Source organism: Lytechinus variegatus, chromosome 12 (assembly GCF_018143015.1).
Source record: "Lytechinus variegatus isolate NC3 chromosome 12, Lvar_3.0, whole genome shotgun sequence".
In the NCBI taxonomy this organism is placed as follows: domain Eukaryota; kingdom Metazoa; phylum Echinodermata; class Echinoidea; order Temnopleuroida; family Toxopneustidae; genus Lytechinus; species Lytechinus variegatus.
In genome coordinates, this window is record NC_054751.1 from 8,586,093 (window position 1) to 8,602,349 (window position 16,257).

Below are 16,257 nucleotides of genomic sequence, written 5' to 3' on the forward strand. Positions count from 1 at the left end.
AGATTTAACTATGGAGAGCCAATTGGGGCACAAATCCCTAACACTACACATCCAATTTATTAATTCATATGACACCCAAATTGTTCAAAATTGGCTTGGAATGATAACTCAATTATTTTGAAGTATATTCCTCATTATGAAAGCAAAAGGAAAGCAAAAAGAAACCAAAAAGTAAACTTAAGAAGTAGATAACATAAACAGATTTATTTTTTTTTGGTTGAATTTTGGCTCCCCGTAATTTTAGCACAGAGTTAGACCAGGGTCTGAGTTAAACCCGAATACGGGCCATTGTATTAAGAGACCCCATCTTACGTCTAAATTCACCTTTATCAAAGTGAGGTATTTCAAGGCATTCCTTTCTAAGGGTTGTAAGGGGAAACAACTGAAAAGAACCATGATCTTATCTTAAATCATGCAAATAATGGATACCAATGATCTTTTCCAATTATTACCTTGATGGCATTGTTAGAGCAATAATGATGCCTGATGCTAATATCGCCTTCATCTCCCCTTCATTGTCATCCTCGTCTCCATCATCATCATCAAATTCATCTTCCCTATTCTTTTTCTCATACTTTTCATTTTCATCATCCTCTTGGATCAGCATTTGGCGTGATGACTTCTCGTTGACTGTTGATGACTTAGTTTTCCTATATGTCTATAATAAGAGAATAGAATTAAAATCTATTATACCCATCTAGTAAGGGGAATCTTTTCAATGGCACTAATATATTTACTGACAATCTTGAAATAAGTGTCTTGCATCCTCTGGGTGAAAGCTGTGCAAGTATTTTGTTCTGATTTATCGTAATTTTATGACATTACCATTGTGATGCTGTATCCGACATATTATAAACTAATGTATCTTGCATGTCTATACTCTAGTACAAAAATGTATACAAGTCTCATGAGCATTGGGTGAAAACTGCATGAGGAATAAGTTAACTGTGCAATTTCTTACGTTGAGTTTGGTATAATCTTACTTACCATATCAGCATAACCTGCAACTTCAACTTCATAAGCTGCATTCTTTACAACAGAATCATCTTGGTGTTTGTGAATCTACAGAAAGCATTGAAACAGAAAAATACAATATTTAAAAACTCCTTGGTTTTTCTATCATATCTCATGAACAACATACTTGATTTTGATTTTAAAAAAATATAATTTGATATCATGTTATTCAAGAATGACATTTTCAATCTTAATGAAGAAAAATTAAATGCCAAATTAATAAAAAAAATTCTATTACTCTAAAAGTCTTTTGTCATTTTAAGAGTAAACTAAAGCAATGCAGACAACATTCTTTAATTGTATAATTGTCTACCTTTTCAATGTCTGCTGGAGATAGAAATACATCTGAATACTTACTTTGATACAATTAAACAACAATAAATATGAAAAAAAAATATCAGACCTACATGTAGTGCTCAAACCACTCAAATAATAACACTGATTGTGCATTTTACACCGATATGCCAAACACATTTCACAGATCAACATCACAACTTAATTTACCTCTTGCTCTCTCTTGAACTATTAACATTTGAAATTTATGATAAATAGTTCATGAAAACTGCTATATAAGTTATTATCATTATCAACATTACACAAGTATTAAAGACCATGCTATTTTGAAAAGGAATACTATTCAGATAAAAATGAGATACTGTTTGAAAGAAGATTACTAGACTCTTTACATACCCTGTCTTTGGCAAGTTCTTTGACAAAGCATCTTGAGATGATGATTGCTAAAATCACCCCGATGATGACCCCAAAGATGACGGCTAGACTGACCTCTAGAGCATCCAACCTCCATGTGGAGGTAGGAATGATAGAAGCAATCTCCACACAAGACATTCTGAAGAAATGGAATACCTCAAGTTTCCTGTTTGGAAGAAATAGATCTTAATTGAAAATGAACCCAAGTAACTGATAAAGCGACCATTCCACATTTGTTGCTGTCCATGTTCAGTAATGGAAGCAGAATAGTGTGCTCTATAAAATGCTTTCTACCTCCATTTCATAGAAATCCTTTAGGCCTACCTACACTTTGCTGTAATTTTTGTCTGATATCCTAGGTGGCATTCTTGCCAGTTTTAAGATTACCGAGCATGTACTTACTGATAAACCAACTTTATTAGGAAAATTCTCTCTTGCTCTGGCCTGAACTTGCTGGACTTTGAGTATTCATGTCATTTGTCCCTTCAATATTATATTCATCTATACCTTTTATTTTTCAAAATTACATCATTTTTAAAAATCATTTGTCTTTGCATTTCTTTAAAATTATCATGTCCATATTTTTTCTTATATTTTGACAAAAAATTGATGATGAGAATGATCAAAATGACAAAAATGTCAAGAAGATGAATGATATTGAAACATAATATAAAAATATATACCACAGTATACACAAAAGAAAAAGATATAACTTTATAAAGGAGAACATCCACAAGACACATGTAGAGTTTAGTCAATGAATATACCCATACTTAAAAAGTGTAGACATCAACCAGAATAATGCATGGCTGATTTATTAATTGGGACTATCAGGCTCAGCTCCCAATAAGATGACAATGAATAGATGGGCATTTCTTTTATTCGTACAGCCACAATCTGCAAAACTCACTCACACAAATATATCTTAATTAATTATTGGCATAAAATATTCTTTGAAATTAAACAACAGCTTTCATGGCTTAGTTGAGAAATATTCTATTGCAATGTGTTGTATATCAATATAGATATCGGTATCACAAATCAATCCTAACTAGTAACTACATGTATGGTGTATATTTTGAGTAAACTACAGACAATTTGGCCAAATCGTGTTTTTGGGAACCACTCGTAGATTTGTGTCAGTCAGACCACAGGTCCCTATGCTAATGAGCAAAAAGGCCAGATTCATCCAAATCATCTCGTGGCTGAATCCTCCTCCTTGCAAAATCTCGTGATTCGTGAGATTTTCTTTCTCTAAGAATTTACCTGTTTTAACCTCAAGTTCAATGAAATATTAATGCACCATCAGATAGAGTAAAAGTTACTCTTTCATATTGTTCATTTATTTTGTATACAATATTTTGTTAAATAAGTAAATTTCTGGCCTGAAAGTGTGCCTCAAAACTGAATTTTCTTCCTGTTTTCTTTTGCAAATTGTGCAAAACTATTTATTTTGAGCCTCAATGATATCTATATCACCATAAAGCTGAACTTCTGTACTTTCTCACAATGGCACTCTTGATATGCGGCACCTTTTAATCGGGTCAAGATCACACTTTTCCCACCAAGGTACAAGACGAGATTTCCAAAATTTTGTACTTGCATGAAATCCAGAGTCCTGATTGGCTGGATAAGGTTCACAGAACAGGCGCGGGGTATTTGAGGAGATTTATACCACATGGGAAGTGTGACCTTCCCATGAACCCAGGCACTGGAACCGGTGGAATTTGCCACTGGGTGGTCTCTTTGACCAATCAGAGTGCAGTATTCTTGTTTTCAAACTGCTTTATGTACTTGGCAAATGAAAAGTGTGATCTTGACCCGATTAAACCAATTCTTATTTTGAAACCTATATCATTTCAAAGCATACATATTCAGCTTTATCATGATATAAAAATCATTTGGGCTCAAACATAAATAAAGTGTGAAAAAAGCAGCTTTTGTCAGGTGAAAATATTTATTTTGTAGCATATTTTAGATCAAAATTTTAACCTATATTACAAAATCTTTGAATAAATCCAAACACATGACCTGAAAGAATGATTCTTCTTCTTTACAATGGTACCAAATTCATGAAATTCGATGCACAATTAGAGCAGCAATGACCAAATGAAAAGAGGTGTTTTGGTCCGCATCAAGCTCATTAAATATGCAAAACAACTCAAGTCATGAATATCACTTGGATGAAAGAAGCCACTTTCTTGGGACCTGCAGTCTGACTGGTGTACGCGCACTTGTGTACGAAGTGAATGGAGGTAGAAATGGGGAACCGTGCGTGTGACTGAATAAAGCACTGCTGTATGTAGACCAAAAGCTTCAGTCTCTGTTATTTTGGTTGTTCAGCTGAACTCTGTTGGCTTCGCTCACCAAATACAGAGACCGAAGTTCTAGCGCGATCTGTACAGGGGACTCAACGGCCATATGTTTATGTACTTAAGATCGGATAAAACGGGGAAGTGAATTTGCGCGACAGCCGAGGTAAGTCACTGTTTTTGTTCCTTTTAACTTGATTTTTCTCTGTTTTTTGGCAATTAATGCCAAGAGGGAATATCAATTTGCATTTTGGTCGCATTAATTTTCAAAATTTTTATTCATTAAAGACAAAAATTGAAGAGCCCCGACGGGGGGATTTTGCATTGCAAGTCCCCTAATGGTGGCTGCACGATAGCGAGCCGTCTGTGTACGAGGAGAAATTTAAACTAGAATTTAATTCGTCATGCGGACGAATTAGGTGGTCTGTCTTTATTATTGCCATCATCATCACTATTACCATGTTCATGCAGATCAATATGATCTTCATGATGACAATGGAATGCTCATTATGGATGGAATACTTGTGAAAGACGGGAGATGATAAAGCACTGTGAAAAGGGCCTCTTTCATGTATGACAATACATGTGATATGAAAAAAGTAATTATAATCTCTTTTATCTTGCTAAATTTTAACTTTTGTGCCTTTTAATTATCATAAAGGATCATGTAAGAGGTGGCAAAAAGAAAAAAAAAATTGAAAAAAAAAATCATCTTGTTCACCCCAGGACTCGAACCTCCGCCCTCGAGAAAGCAAGTCAAATGCGTTATCCATTGGGCTACGATATTCCCCATAGAGATTACACGTAAGCAATTTTGAGAATTACAATACCAATTTTGCAAGTGAAAAACGGGCATGATCCCGGCATCTGATCAAAAAATGGAGGGCACACTTCCGAAAGCTTAGAATCTCAGCTACAACATACTAAAAGCTCAGGGAAACCCGACAAGAAAAAATGGAGATATGGCTCACGAAATAGAGGAATGTCGATTCTAGTTTTGAGAAAAAGTCATGTGCCATAGAGATTACACGCAAAATGAGGAAAAATGACATGCCTCTTTTCATCGCTGTTTTACGCAATGATGCGTTTCTCAAAACGAATATTCATGTTAACTGAGGAGAAAGAATACATTCTAAACTAAAACATATCAAAATCTGGGCGAAAAACAATCTATATTCGAGAAGTTACAGCCAAATTTGCATAAATTTGATGACGTCATTTTTGAAAAAATGAAATTTTTAGTTTGGGCGCCATTTTGATGACGTCACGATATAATTTAGGGACAATGGTGACATGAAATCAAATCTACAACTAATACTCTATCGATATATGAAAAAAAAGTTGGGGGTCAACGGACTTTTTAAAGAGCTACAGTGAATTTACAATAGGCATGTTTTTGCCCATATATGGCCTATAGTGAGAGCTCGCGCGCACACGTGCTGCAAACTTTAATGGGTGTTAATTTCTATATTAATGGTTGTAGAAGGTTGATCAAGGTATCAAATTGCTCAGAATTTTATTAGCAATGCAATGATATTAAAAGAAACGGTTTTTCTGCGTTGCGTTAAGGTGTAACGCGCGGAAACGCGCGCGCATATGTGCGCGCGCGCAAATTTTTGAAATGCTTAACATAACATGACCTGAAACGTACCCAAAAAATTTTATAGGTCATTTGGACGATTTTTTTACCTTTGACGCGCGCGTCATGACCTCTACATGACCTTTGATGACATTGACAGTTGACCTTTGACATGAAGTTAATGTCATGTAAATATTGTCAATTTTTGATAATTGATATTGAAGATATGATCAAATGAAGAATTTTACAAAATGGCGCGTAGATGACGTCATCATGACCATATGACCTTGAAAAGCTTATTTTGCCGTCTCTATGATAGATTCTATATATGACGAAAAAATCGGCAAAATTGATTAAGTCAATTCCGAGAAAAGTTGGCGACAAACATAGGTGACAAGAATAAAGAAAGAAACTAGAATTTAATTCGTCATGCGGACGAATTAGGTGGTCTGTCATGATTTGTCATTCAGTGTCGGCTGATGTACGAAATAAATCATTTAGATATCATTGATAATCTTGATCGTAGACATCCTAAGAATAAGTTTTGACCATTACTAAATGTGATTATTGATGTGGTGATGACAATCGTCAGACATACATCTTCAAACAGATACATACAAGATAGATGATTATACCTCACGGATGAACACGGCAATGCCGGCATGATCCGGGGAGGTCCGGGATAGTTTTGCCCCAGATGACTGTGAACACGGCATCAACACGGCAGCTTCACACGGATCTACACGGATCATGCCGGCAGAGCACGTCGTCAACACGGACCAATACGTCAGCAACACGGACCTACACGTCAGCTACACGGACCACCACGTCAGCAACACGGACCTACACGTCAGCAATACGGACGAACACGTCAAATGCGTTATCCATTGAGCTAGCATATTCCCCATAGAGATTACACGTAAGCAAATTTGAGAATTACAATTCCAATTTTGCAAGCGAAATACGGGCATGATCCCGGCATCTGATCAAAAAATGGAGGGCATATTTTCGAAAGCTTAGAATCTCGGCTACAACATACTAAAAGCTCAGGGAAAACGGACAAGAAACAATGGAGATATAGCTCACGAAATAGAGGAATGTCGAATCTAGTTTTGAGAAAAGGTCATGTCCCATAGAGATTACACGCAAAATACATGTGATATGAAAAAAGTAATTATAATCTGTTTTATCTTGCTAAATTTAAACTTTTATACCTTTAAATTATCATAAAGGATCATGAAAGAAGCGGCAAAAAGAAAAAAAAGTGAAAAAAAATTCATCTTGTTCACCCCAGGACTCGAACCCGCGCCCTTTAGAAAGCAGTCAAAGCCACGATATTCCCCATAGAGAATACACGTAAGCAATTTTGAGAATTACAATTCCAATTTTGCAAGCGAAATACGGGCATGATTCCGGCATCTGATCAAAAAATGAAGGGCACATTCCGAAAGTTTAGAATCTCGGCTACAACATACTAAAAGCTCAGGGAAAACTGACAAGAAAAAATGGAGATATGGCTCACGAAATAGAGGAATGTCGAATCTAGTTTTGAGAAAAGGTCATGTCCCATAGAGATTACACGCAAAATACATGTGATATGAAAAAAAGTAATTATAATCTGTTTTATCTTGCTAAATTTAAACTTTTATACCTTTAAATTATCATAAAGGATCATGTAAGAAGTGGCAAAAAGAAAAAAAAAAGTGAAAAAAAAATTCATCTTGTTCACCCCAGGACTCGAACCCGCGCCCTTTAAGAAGCAGTCAAAGCCACGATATTCCCCATAGAGAATACACGTAAGCAATTTTGAGAATTACAAGTCCAATTTTGCAAGTGAAATACGGGCATGATCCCGGCATCTGATCAAAAAATGGAGGGCACATTTCCGAAAGCTTAGAATCTCAGCTACAACATACTAAAAGCTTAAAGAAAACTGACAAGAAAAAATGGAGATATGGCTCACGAAATAGAGGAATGTCGAATCTGGTTTTGAGAAAAAGTCATGTCCCATAGAGATTACACGCAAAATGAGGAAAAATGACATTCCTCTTTTCATCGCTGTTTTACGCAATGATGCGTTTCTCAAAACGAATATTCATGTTTACTAAGGAGAAAGAGTACATTCTAAACTACAACATATTGAAATCTGGGCGAAAAACGATCTATATTCGAGAAGTTACAACCAAATTTGCATAAATTTGATGACGTCATTTTTGAAAAAATGAAATTTTTAGTTTAGGCGCCATTTTGATGACGTCACGATATAATTTAGGGACATTGATGACATGAAATCAAATCTACAACTCATACTCTATCGATATATGAAAAAAAAATTGGGGGTCAACGGACTTTTTAAAGAGCTACAGTGAATTTACAATAGGCATGTTTTTGCCCATATATGGCCTATAGTAAGAGCTCGCGCGCACACGTGCTGCAAACTTTAATGGGTGTTAATTTCTATATTAATGGTTGTAGAAGGTTGATCAAGGTATCAAATTGCTCAGAATTTTATTAGCAATGCAATGATATTAAAAGAAACGGTTTTTCTGCGTTGTGTTAAGGTGTAACGCGCGGAAACGCGCGCGCATACGTGCGCGCGCGCAAATTTTTGAAATGCTTAAAATGCCCTGAAACGTACCCAAAAAAATTTATAGGCCATTTGGAGAATTTTTTTACCTTTGACGCGCGCGTACGCGCGCGTCATGACCTTTACATGACCTTTGATGACATTGACAGTTGGCATTTGACCTGAAGTTAATGTCATGTAAATATTGTTAATTTTTGATAATTGATAATGAAGATATGATCAAATGAAGAATTTTACAAAATGGCGCGTAGATGACGTCATCATGACCATATGCCCTTGAAAAGCTTAGTTTGCCGTCTCTATGATAGATTCTATATATGACGAAAAAATCAGCAAAATTGATTCAGCCAATTTCGAGAAAAGTTGGCGACAAAAAATAGGTACAATGAATAAAGAAATAAAGAAAGAAAGAAATAAAGAAAATTCTGACGAAATCAATAGGTGATCTGTCGTAGACAGACCACCTAATAAAGAAAATTCTGACGAAATCAAGAGGTGATCTGTCGTAGACAGACCACCTAAAAAAATGTTAAAAAACTCCTCGAAACAGACGGCTGCCAGCTGTCTATGCTGTATGAAGTGAACGGTGGTTCCAATATCACGATAATGCCGACAATTTCTTACAATTATGCTATTAGTTTGAACAAGTTTCGTCTTTATTTTATTTTTACAGCCATTCGCGACTTGCTTGACCGGTCTTTGCATTCAATGTCGATGTGGTCATAGCACTTATTAGCGGGATCATGAACATTTCGACGGGCTAGTCTCCCATGGTTTTGGCTTGATTATTGTGCACGTCAAGACAACAATACTGGGCCGCTATCAGTATCACCATCAATTTTATTGAAACTTATCACATAAACAGTTGATGTTTAGACAAAATACAATTTAAGCTATCGCATATATATTCACGATTTACTTACGTGTATTATGACTTTTGTTCTTCTTTCGTTCTTTTTTCGTGGGAATTCGACTCTAAAAACATCTTCATTCAGGCACCTGTCGCAGAAAAATTCCTGTCCGGTCGATCCTGGATCATTGACCAATCATCATCGGCCAATTTGACGTCATTCGCATGGCGAAGCTTGGTGTTTCTAGGGATACGTGAATCCGAAGAGCTCTTTAAAGTGGCGAGTTAATTTTAATTTCCTGATAATTGTACCATAGAACGTAGGTTTTTTGTATTACTTGATGATCATTAATGTATTTTGAACGGATTTCTTCAAGCTTTTGTCAATTTACAATAGGTAAGGTGTATAAATCCTGATTTTATTTTGACCATCATGTGTATTTAGTTGTATAGTGTTATGAATGTTCCTATGCAATGAGTGGTGTGCGTGGAAGCTTGAATTGATTGCATTGAAACAACCTATATACGGCCATGCGTTTTGAGTTGGGCCCATTTGATTTCCACCGCGGTCCCATTTCCGTTACAACTCAAATTTTCCTCGAAAATCGCACCATTTTATACACTTGTATTTTTTTCTTATGTTTGACATCTTTTACCCATAAAAGTATATATATTCTGAAAGGAAATTGTCTGAGGAATTCAAAAATGCAATCAGAAAAGGCATAGGGTAATGTCATAAAAAGTTAAAGGTCAAAATATGTGGAAAACTGTGAAAAAAAACATACTTCCCAATAAATCTGAGAATCAGATCAACTTTACACCCTATAGGAAAATAACATGCATATTTCAACTCTTTAGAGTGAGACCTTTCCAGTGATATATAACTTGTTGGAGATAACTCTACCAAAATAACTGGGCGCAATCATCTTTTAAGACCAAATTTCACATCACAATTTTTGCTGGTAAATATGTATCAATGCTTGATTTACCCCTAAAATATTAATTAGTCTTGCCTTTAGTTGCATAAATACACTTGCAAACACTAACCAGTATATTATAATATATTTACTGTGGTTATTACAAATAGAAAATGATTTCACTTGACTCAAATTGTGGGATTTGTCACCTCTTGGCTCAAAGACCGGTGGACCACAGGTTGACAAATTCTGAGAGTCATGTTTAACATATAAATATAGGTAAAATGTGAATGCACAATGAAAAGTTCTCATTACTGCTTTAGCTTATTTAAAATGAGTGTGAACAAAAACGACTGACAAGTTACAAATAAATCCAGACACCTGGCAAAAATACTTTGTTATTTTAGAGTGTTATATTTTGAATATACAGTGTACCCTCTTGCTCAACATTCTGCAGGACATGGTCTCTTGGTACTGGGTCAATTGAATGTCAATGCACAGAACATATTTCTATGGGTACATTTACCTCCGTTTAGTTTAATCTTTGTACCAGTTTCATTCTCAAGTAGTTTTTTTTTTTTTTTTAATTTGGAAAAATATTCTCTAAACACTTTTGTGCCAGCCAAATATGTGTCATCTACTGATTTATGGAAGCAGTGTGATGTAACATTAAGAAAAAAGTAAATAGAATCAGATGATTTCATTGATTAAAATTGCATAAAAGGTGTATTTATATATATTATGTTACCAGAGTAATCTGAAGATTCTGACACAAAGTTATCACTATCAGTCTACGCTGTCAATATTGAAACCATGAGGTCATACATGTAATTATTAAAACAATAGATTGATTTATCTCTGAAGCCTTTAATTAGTTTGTGCTTTTCTTTTTGAAATTTATGCAGCTTCTAAATTTAATTCAAGGTGTAACCCACAACTGTATTTTATCTCTCCTCATTTCCTATACATCAGACAGTCACAATTTCAATCATGTAAATATCATGTTTTACATCAATTAATTATACTAATTAGCTTAATTAGGTACCCTTTAAACTTAAAAGTTCAAATTTGACCCACTTATGATTGAAGAATAAGCTAGTGAGCCCCCAAACTATTACATATTTAGGTAATGTGATGTTACACATTTAGTTTCTTAATGAAATGAAAATTTATGCTCCCCTCCTCATGCTCCCCTCGTCTTCCACCATGCAAAAATGGCCAAGTGATGTTACATAATTGCTAATTACTGGTAAACGAAGTGATCTCAAGTATTTCTTTTTCTTTTAAGTAATTGGTATAAAGATTCCCTTTAATATGATACCAAATATACCCATGTAGCACATGTATTTCAAGTTTTATACCAATTTCTATTTCTGTGCTTGTCGTGCAAATGTAACGATACCACCTATTTGCGGGCCCAACTTAAAACGCATGGCCATACCCTATACACACACTAAGTATGCATTCGAATAAAGGGAATGCATGGGTTTCTGTGCAAAGTAATAGCACTGATTGTCAAACAGAGCTTGGCACAATTTGCTATAAATACTAGACAGTTGGGGGGCTTTATAATATAGTTTTGGACTAAATATTTTGAGGAAAATAATCAGAACTGAGTAAAAATAAAATGAGATTATATAATAAAATAATCATTTTGGATTTATATATTAAATTCTATCTTAATAATAACAGTAATGTCAATGATAATATTAATAATAGTTATAATAAAAATAACAACAATGATAATAATGATAATTATGATAATGAAATTCTAATAATGATATTAAGGCCAGTATATAATGATGATGATAATGATTATGATGATGATGGTGATGATGATGATGGTAACTAGTGGTTATGATGATAATGACGCATATATGATGATGATGGATGCATGGTGATGATGAATGTAATGTATCATAATTGTGTATGATCTTTAATCTTCCAATAGTAATTGGAATGGAAAGGTAAAATGAGGGTTAAAATCATTTATACGTACTAGGCTATTCCCTATGATTTGTATGGCATGATTGATATTAAATAAAGGTCTATTAATTACAAAATATTGTGGCTGTATTTTTTATTCAATTGTCCCTTCTCTTGGGAACAAGCTACCCTCTCACCGTGATAATGCCAAATCCTTCAGTTAAAGACCCAACTCAAAATATATATGAGATGATTTCCAGTTGTGGGTCGGTCAATTGGAGGTGCGCACCATTTTTAAAAATTACTGTTACAGGTAATTGTTTCATTTATGCTTATAAATCTCATATTATTCCCTGGAAGTAAAGATAAAAGAGTGTGCTTCGCTTAGAAATGCCCATAAGCACTTTATAAATGTTGTGTATTCCATATTATCATTGTTATTTGATTACTGTCTTTTGCAGGTGCAAACATGAGATGCATCAGATACCCGAAGGACCCTCATAAACAACTCTCAAGGATTTGAACTGATATTTATCAGCAAACTCTACATCACTTCCAAATATGCCAAAATTTCTCCAGAAAACACAACGGGCTGCAAGATGGAGGATACTAGATCCATTCTCCATCTTCCTTTGTCTCCTCCTCTTCTTGGTTTCCTTTGATGCAGTGAAGGCAGCCGTACTGGAGACAGTGAATACTCCATCATCACCAATACCATTGATGTCTCTCAGCTTAGAGGCACCGACTGGCGAGGACAAACCAGGACAGGAATCTGTGCTTCTCACGGACCAAGTGCTTGTTGCGTTTACTCTTGGATTTGCCAGCAACATCACCATCTACAACACAAGTGTGTTTATTGCAATTCCATGGGAGTTTAGTCTGACTGGGAATGTGTCGGTAGCTTTAGGAGATAATGTTACATCCAGCATATTCAACAGTTCTGTGAGTGAGGTGCAATCATTAACTATTGATCTGGGAACCATCCAGAACTCCAACACCTCATCTAATCTAACGGAAGACGATGAAATCAGGATTTCATTTTCTGCTTTTCTCTTTGTAAAAAGAGATAACATTGGGGATGTGTTCTTCTTCTCAGCTTCAGTAGAGTTTACAGAGAGTGTGAACGAGACTTCGCAAGTGGTTACCAATGATATCACCTATGCTGGGCCTGGTATAAGGACTCAGTTTCAGAACTCTGGTTTTTCAGTTGACGACAGTGATTTTGTTCCTGACCGAGAAACTGTGATTGATGTATTTCTGGATTTTCCTCCACACAACTTAACAGATGTTTCATTCCTTTTAGGTACGTACAATGTATGGTGTGTTATTGATTTTATCACTATAAAATGAGCTACTGCTTGATGGAAGTTTCTTTTTCTTCTCTCTTATGTCGTTGCTTTTAATAAATAGCAGTCGTTAAAAAGTTTTATAAAAGTAGTTGGTGGTAGTTGCAAATACATGTAGTAGTACCAGGACTCTCTTTCGTTATATTACCATCAGCGCTTGTCCCTTATACATTTTTCCACTCTGGTTTTTTATCTTTAAGCCAATTATTAGATTAGTAGTAGTATTATAGTAATAAAGTAGTAGAAGTAGTAGTAGTAGTGCATGTAGTAGAAGAAGTAGTAGTAGTAGGAGTAGTAGTAGTAGTAGTAGGAGGAGTAGGAGGAGGAGGAGTAGTAGTAGTAGAAGTACATGTAGTAATGATTTAAAAGTCATTGAATGTATGAACACCAAGTAATCAAGTACTGAATTAGCTAAGTTATTTGTTAAAATGAATAAAAGCACAACTCCATTACATAGTGGATTGAACCTTCTCTTTCTCTTCGATCTAGATGATTCTTTCTCATCGATCATTTTCAACTTCTGAATATTATTTATATTTTTGAAGTATGCCCTTCTTTTTTACAGGAGTTTCCAGCTCAGATGTGCCTAGTTTGGATGTAGATTTCACAGGAATGTCCCTGATTCCCAGTTCTGATTTCATTACCTATGACCAGCCTCCTACTCCTAGCTTCTCTTGTGTCAGTAATAGCTGCTCATTATCTGCGCTTGACTTTGGTTTTGTGTATGCTGTCAATGGAACACTTCATCTTCAGGTAATTTTTTTTTGTTTACTGTTAATAAAAATTCTTCTCATTTTTTCAATTTAATTTATCAAAATCTATTAATGATTAGAATATAAAGGAAGATACCAGCTATAAAATTGAATCAAGTGGACGAGTACGAATACAATGTATTTTTCTACTAAATTTTTGCATTTGTTTAACAAATTTTCGGCATTACTCCTATTTGTTTAAGATCAGTATGCTCGATCTGTAATGAAAATCATAAGATCAGTATGCTCAATCTGTATGAAAATCATAATGCATAACATTGAAACAGTGTCAGTGTTACATTAGACTAACTCTCTGATTTTAAAGTAGGATTTTCAGCATTTTCTATTTATTCAAAAGAAATAGTGCTTCAACTTTTGAAGCTGCATGTGTTCTTTACTTCTTTATAATACACAAAGGAAATTTATTTCACTTTTAAAGTTAAATACCAGAAAATAGAGTAAAACAATGATGTCAATGTTATGTCATAGTCTTTGTCCACAGTTGTGTGAGAGTTCAGTATGCCAGGCTTTAACTTTATTATTCATTTCATTGATATGATTATCATATATACGTTTAAAAAGTAAAATCCCCGGGGGGGGGGCACTCGACCAAAAAAGTGGTGGGGGTGTGCCGCGGGCGAGACAAAAAACGGGGGCCTTGGAGCGGGCTTATTGTAAAAAGGAGGGTCCTCGAACCGGGCTTCGGAACGACAAATGTTTGTGAAAACGGGGGTCCTTGGAACGGATCGCCTGCGTGTGAGTGCGTATGCATCCCTACGGAAGGGTCAAGCGTGCATGATTGCAGATAGCGCGGCCTCCGCCGGTGGAGCTCTGCGGCCACTTTTCACCAAAATTGCAGCTCGTTCAATGCGAACGGAGCGGCGTAACGAAAATATGCGATGCGAACGGAGCGGATTTCTCTCTTCTTTTTTCTCGATAAGAAGAAAATGCTATGCCTTGGAGCGGCTTTCTTTGTTCTTTTTCTCAACAAGGCAAAAATGCTATGCCTTGGAACGGAAATTTGAGTGTAAAAATGGGGGTCCCCTCCGCGGCACATACCCACTATGCATTAAATACTGAGTGCCCCCCCCCCCGATAAAATAATTTCATATTTTAAAAACATGACATCACAATGTGTCTCAACTTGGTGACATGACCCATATACATGCAAGCGCCTGCAAGCACACATCATGAAGTTCACATCTTTCTGGCACGTAAAACATATAAAGTCATATATTGTTTGAATAATATTTTATATGCCAAACCAACCAACAAAAGCGAAAAAGAAAAAAAAACAACTACAACTGAAAGAAATAAAGCCTGATATGTGTAAGCAATATCTCCTCTGATGTGTTATCATTTGAAGAAAGCCCACTCTGATAGGCGCTTGATTTGTCATCCCCAATGGACTGTTCCTATAATTGTCAAGCTTACAGTTCACTTGACAATCAATTCAGTAGTGAGTGTAATATTACAGCGTGGCATCATTGCTATGACAACCAGTGTAAATAGATATGCTGCCGAGAGCGTAATCTACTTTGTGTGAAGCGAGTCATGTATTGATTAGATGCATGAGATAAGAGTAATGAGTTGTTGCTGCAAGGGATTTTCTTTTTGTTTTTCATGCAACTGTTATTTACAAATGGTGCTTTGTTTCATGGATTGAAATATTTTCTATTAAAGAAAAAATGTACATGTTAAAAATCCACCATGAGTACATAACATGGCGGATCACCCATTTCAGCAGCACAAATATAATGTCACCATTTTCCTGGAAAGAAAGAAAGAAAGAATGAAAGAAAGAAAGAAAGAAAGAGGACAGAAGGAAGGATGGAAGGAAAGAGAGAAGATGAAAATTAGGTATATGATGGTTTTGACAAAAAATTATAATGGAAAGTACATGTTTAAGTAAATATTGGTACATGTAGTATTGTTTGAGTTAATTTTTTTCTATTAGTATAACGGTAACTAGTTTTTAGTTCAGTAATAGTGACATTTTCTTTGACTTGTTTTATATGTTTTACATGTGTAGAGTACTTATTTTTATTTTATTATTTTTTCTTCTTTATTTATTTTTTTCCCTTTCTCATCCCGGGGGGGGGGGGCACTTCCATTCACGAGTGGATACCATGCGCGACCATGGGGTCTCGAAAAGCACCCTAAACACGTAATTTCCATTTTCTGAAAATGCACCCCTTAACAAGTATTGGCGTTTGAAACCCTACCCTTAACAAGTATCGGAAACAAAACGATACTCTTGGCAAAT

General features: G+C 35.4%; 2 protein-coding genes across 6 annotated transcripts in view; one reads left to right on the forward strand and one right to left on the reverse strand.

The window, feature by feature from the left end:
• LOC121425128 (trichohyalin-like) overlaps positions 1-9,227 on the reverse strand; it is a 32,472-nt gene extending 23,245 nt beyond the window's left edge. For 2 of the 3 annotated variants that reach the window (XM_041621118.1, XM_041621116.1), the window contains exons 1-4: positions 9,124-9,227; positions 1,705-1,888; positions 988-1,062; positions 453-658 (exon numbers count right to left, since the gene is read on the reverse strand). In XM_041621118.1, coding sequence (XP_041477052.1) covers positions 453-658; positions 988-1,062; positions 1,705-1,860 — 437 coding nt within the window. In that variant the 5' untranslated portion in view covers positions 1,861-1,888; positions 9,124-9,227. The remainder of the gene's footprint in view (positions 1-452; positions 659-987; positions 1,063-1,704; positions 1,889-9,123) is intronic. The other variant, XM_041621117.1, reaches the window with a different exon arrangement.
• A 24-nt stretch (positions 9,228-9,251) lies between these two features.
• Positions 9,252-16,257, forward strand: part of LOC121425127 (limbin-like) — a 28,696-nt gene continuing 21,690 nt past the window's right edge. The window contains exons 1-3 of one of the 3 annotated variants that reach the window (XM_041621113.1): positions 9,252-9,447; positions 12,355-13,196; positions 13,805-13,992. In XM_041621113.1, the coding sequence (XP_041477047.1) occupies positions 12,455-13,196; positions 13,805-13,992 (930 nt within the window). In that variant the 5' untranslated portion in view covers positions 9,252-9,447; positions 12,355-12,454. The remainder of the gene's footprint in view (positions 9,448-12,354; positions 13,197-13,804; positions 13,993-16,257) is intronic. The other 2 variants (XM_041621114.1, XM_041621115.1) reach the window with 2 other exon arrangements.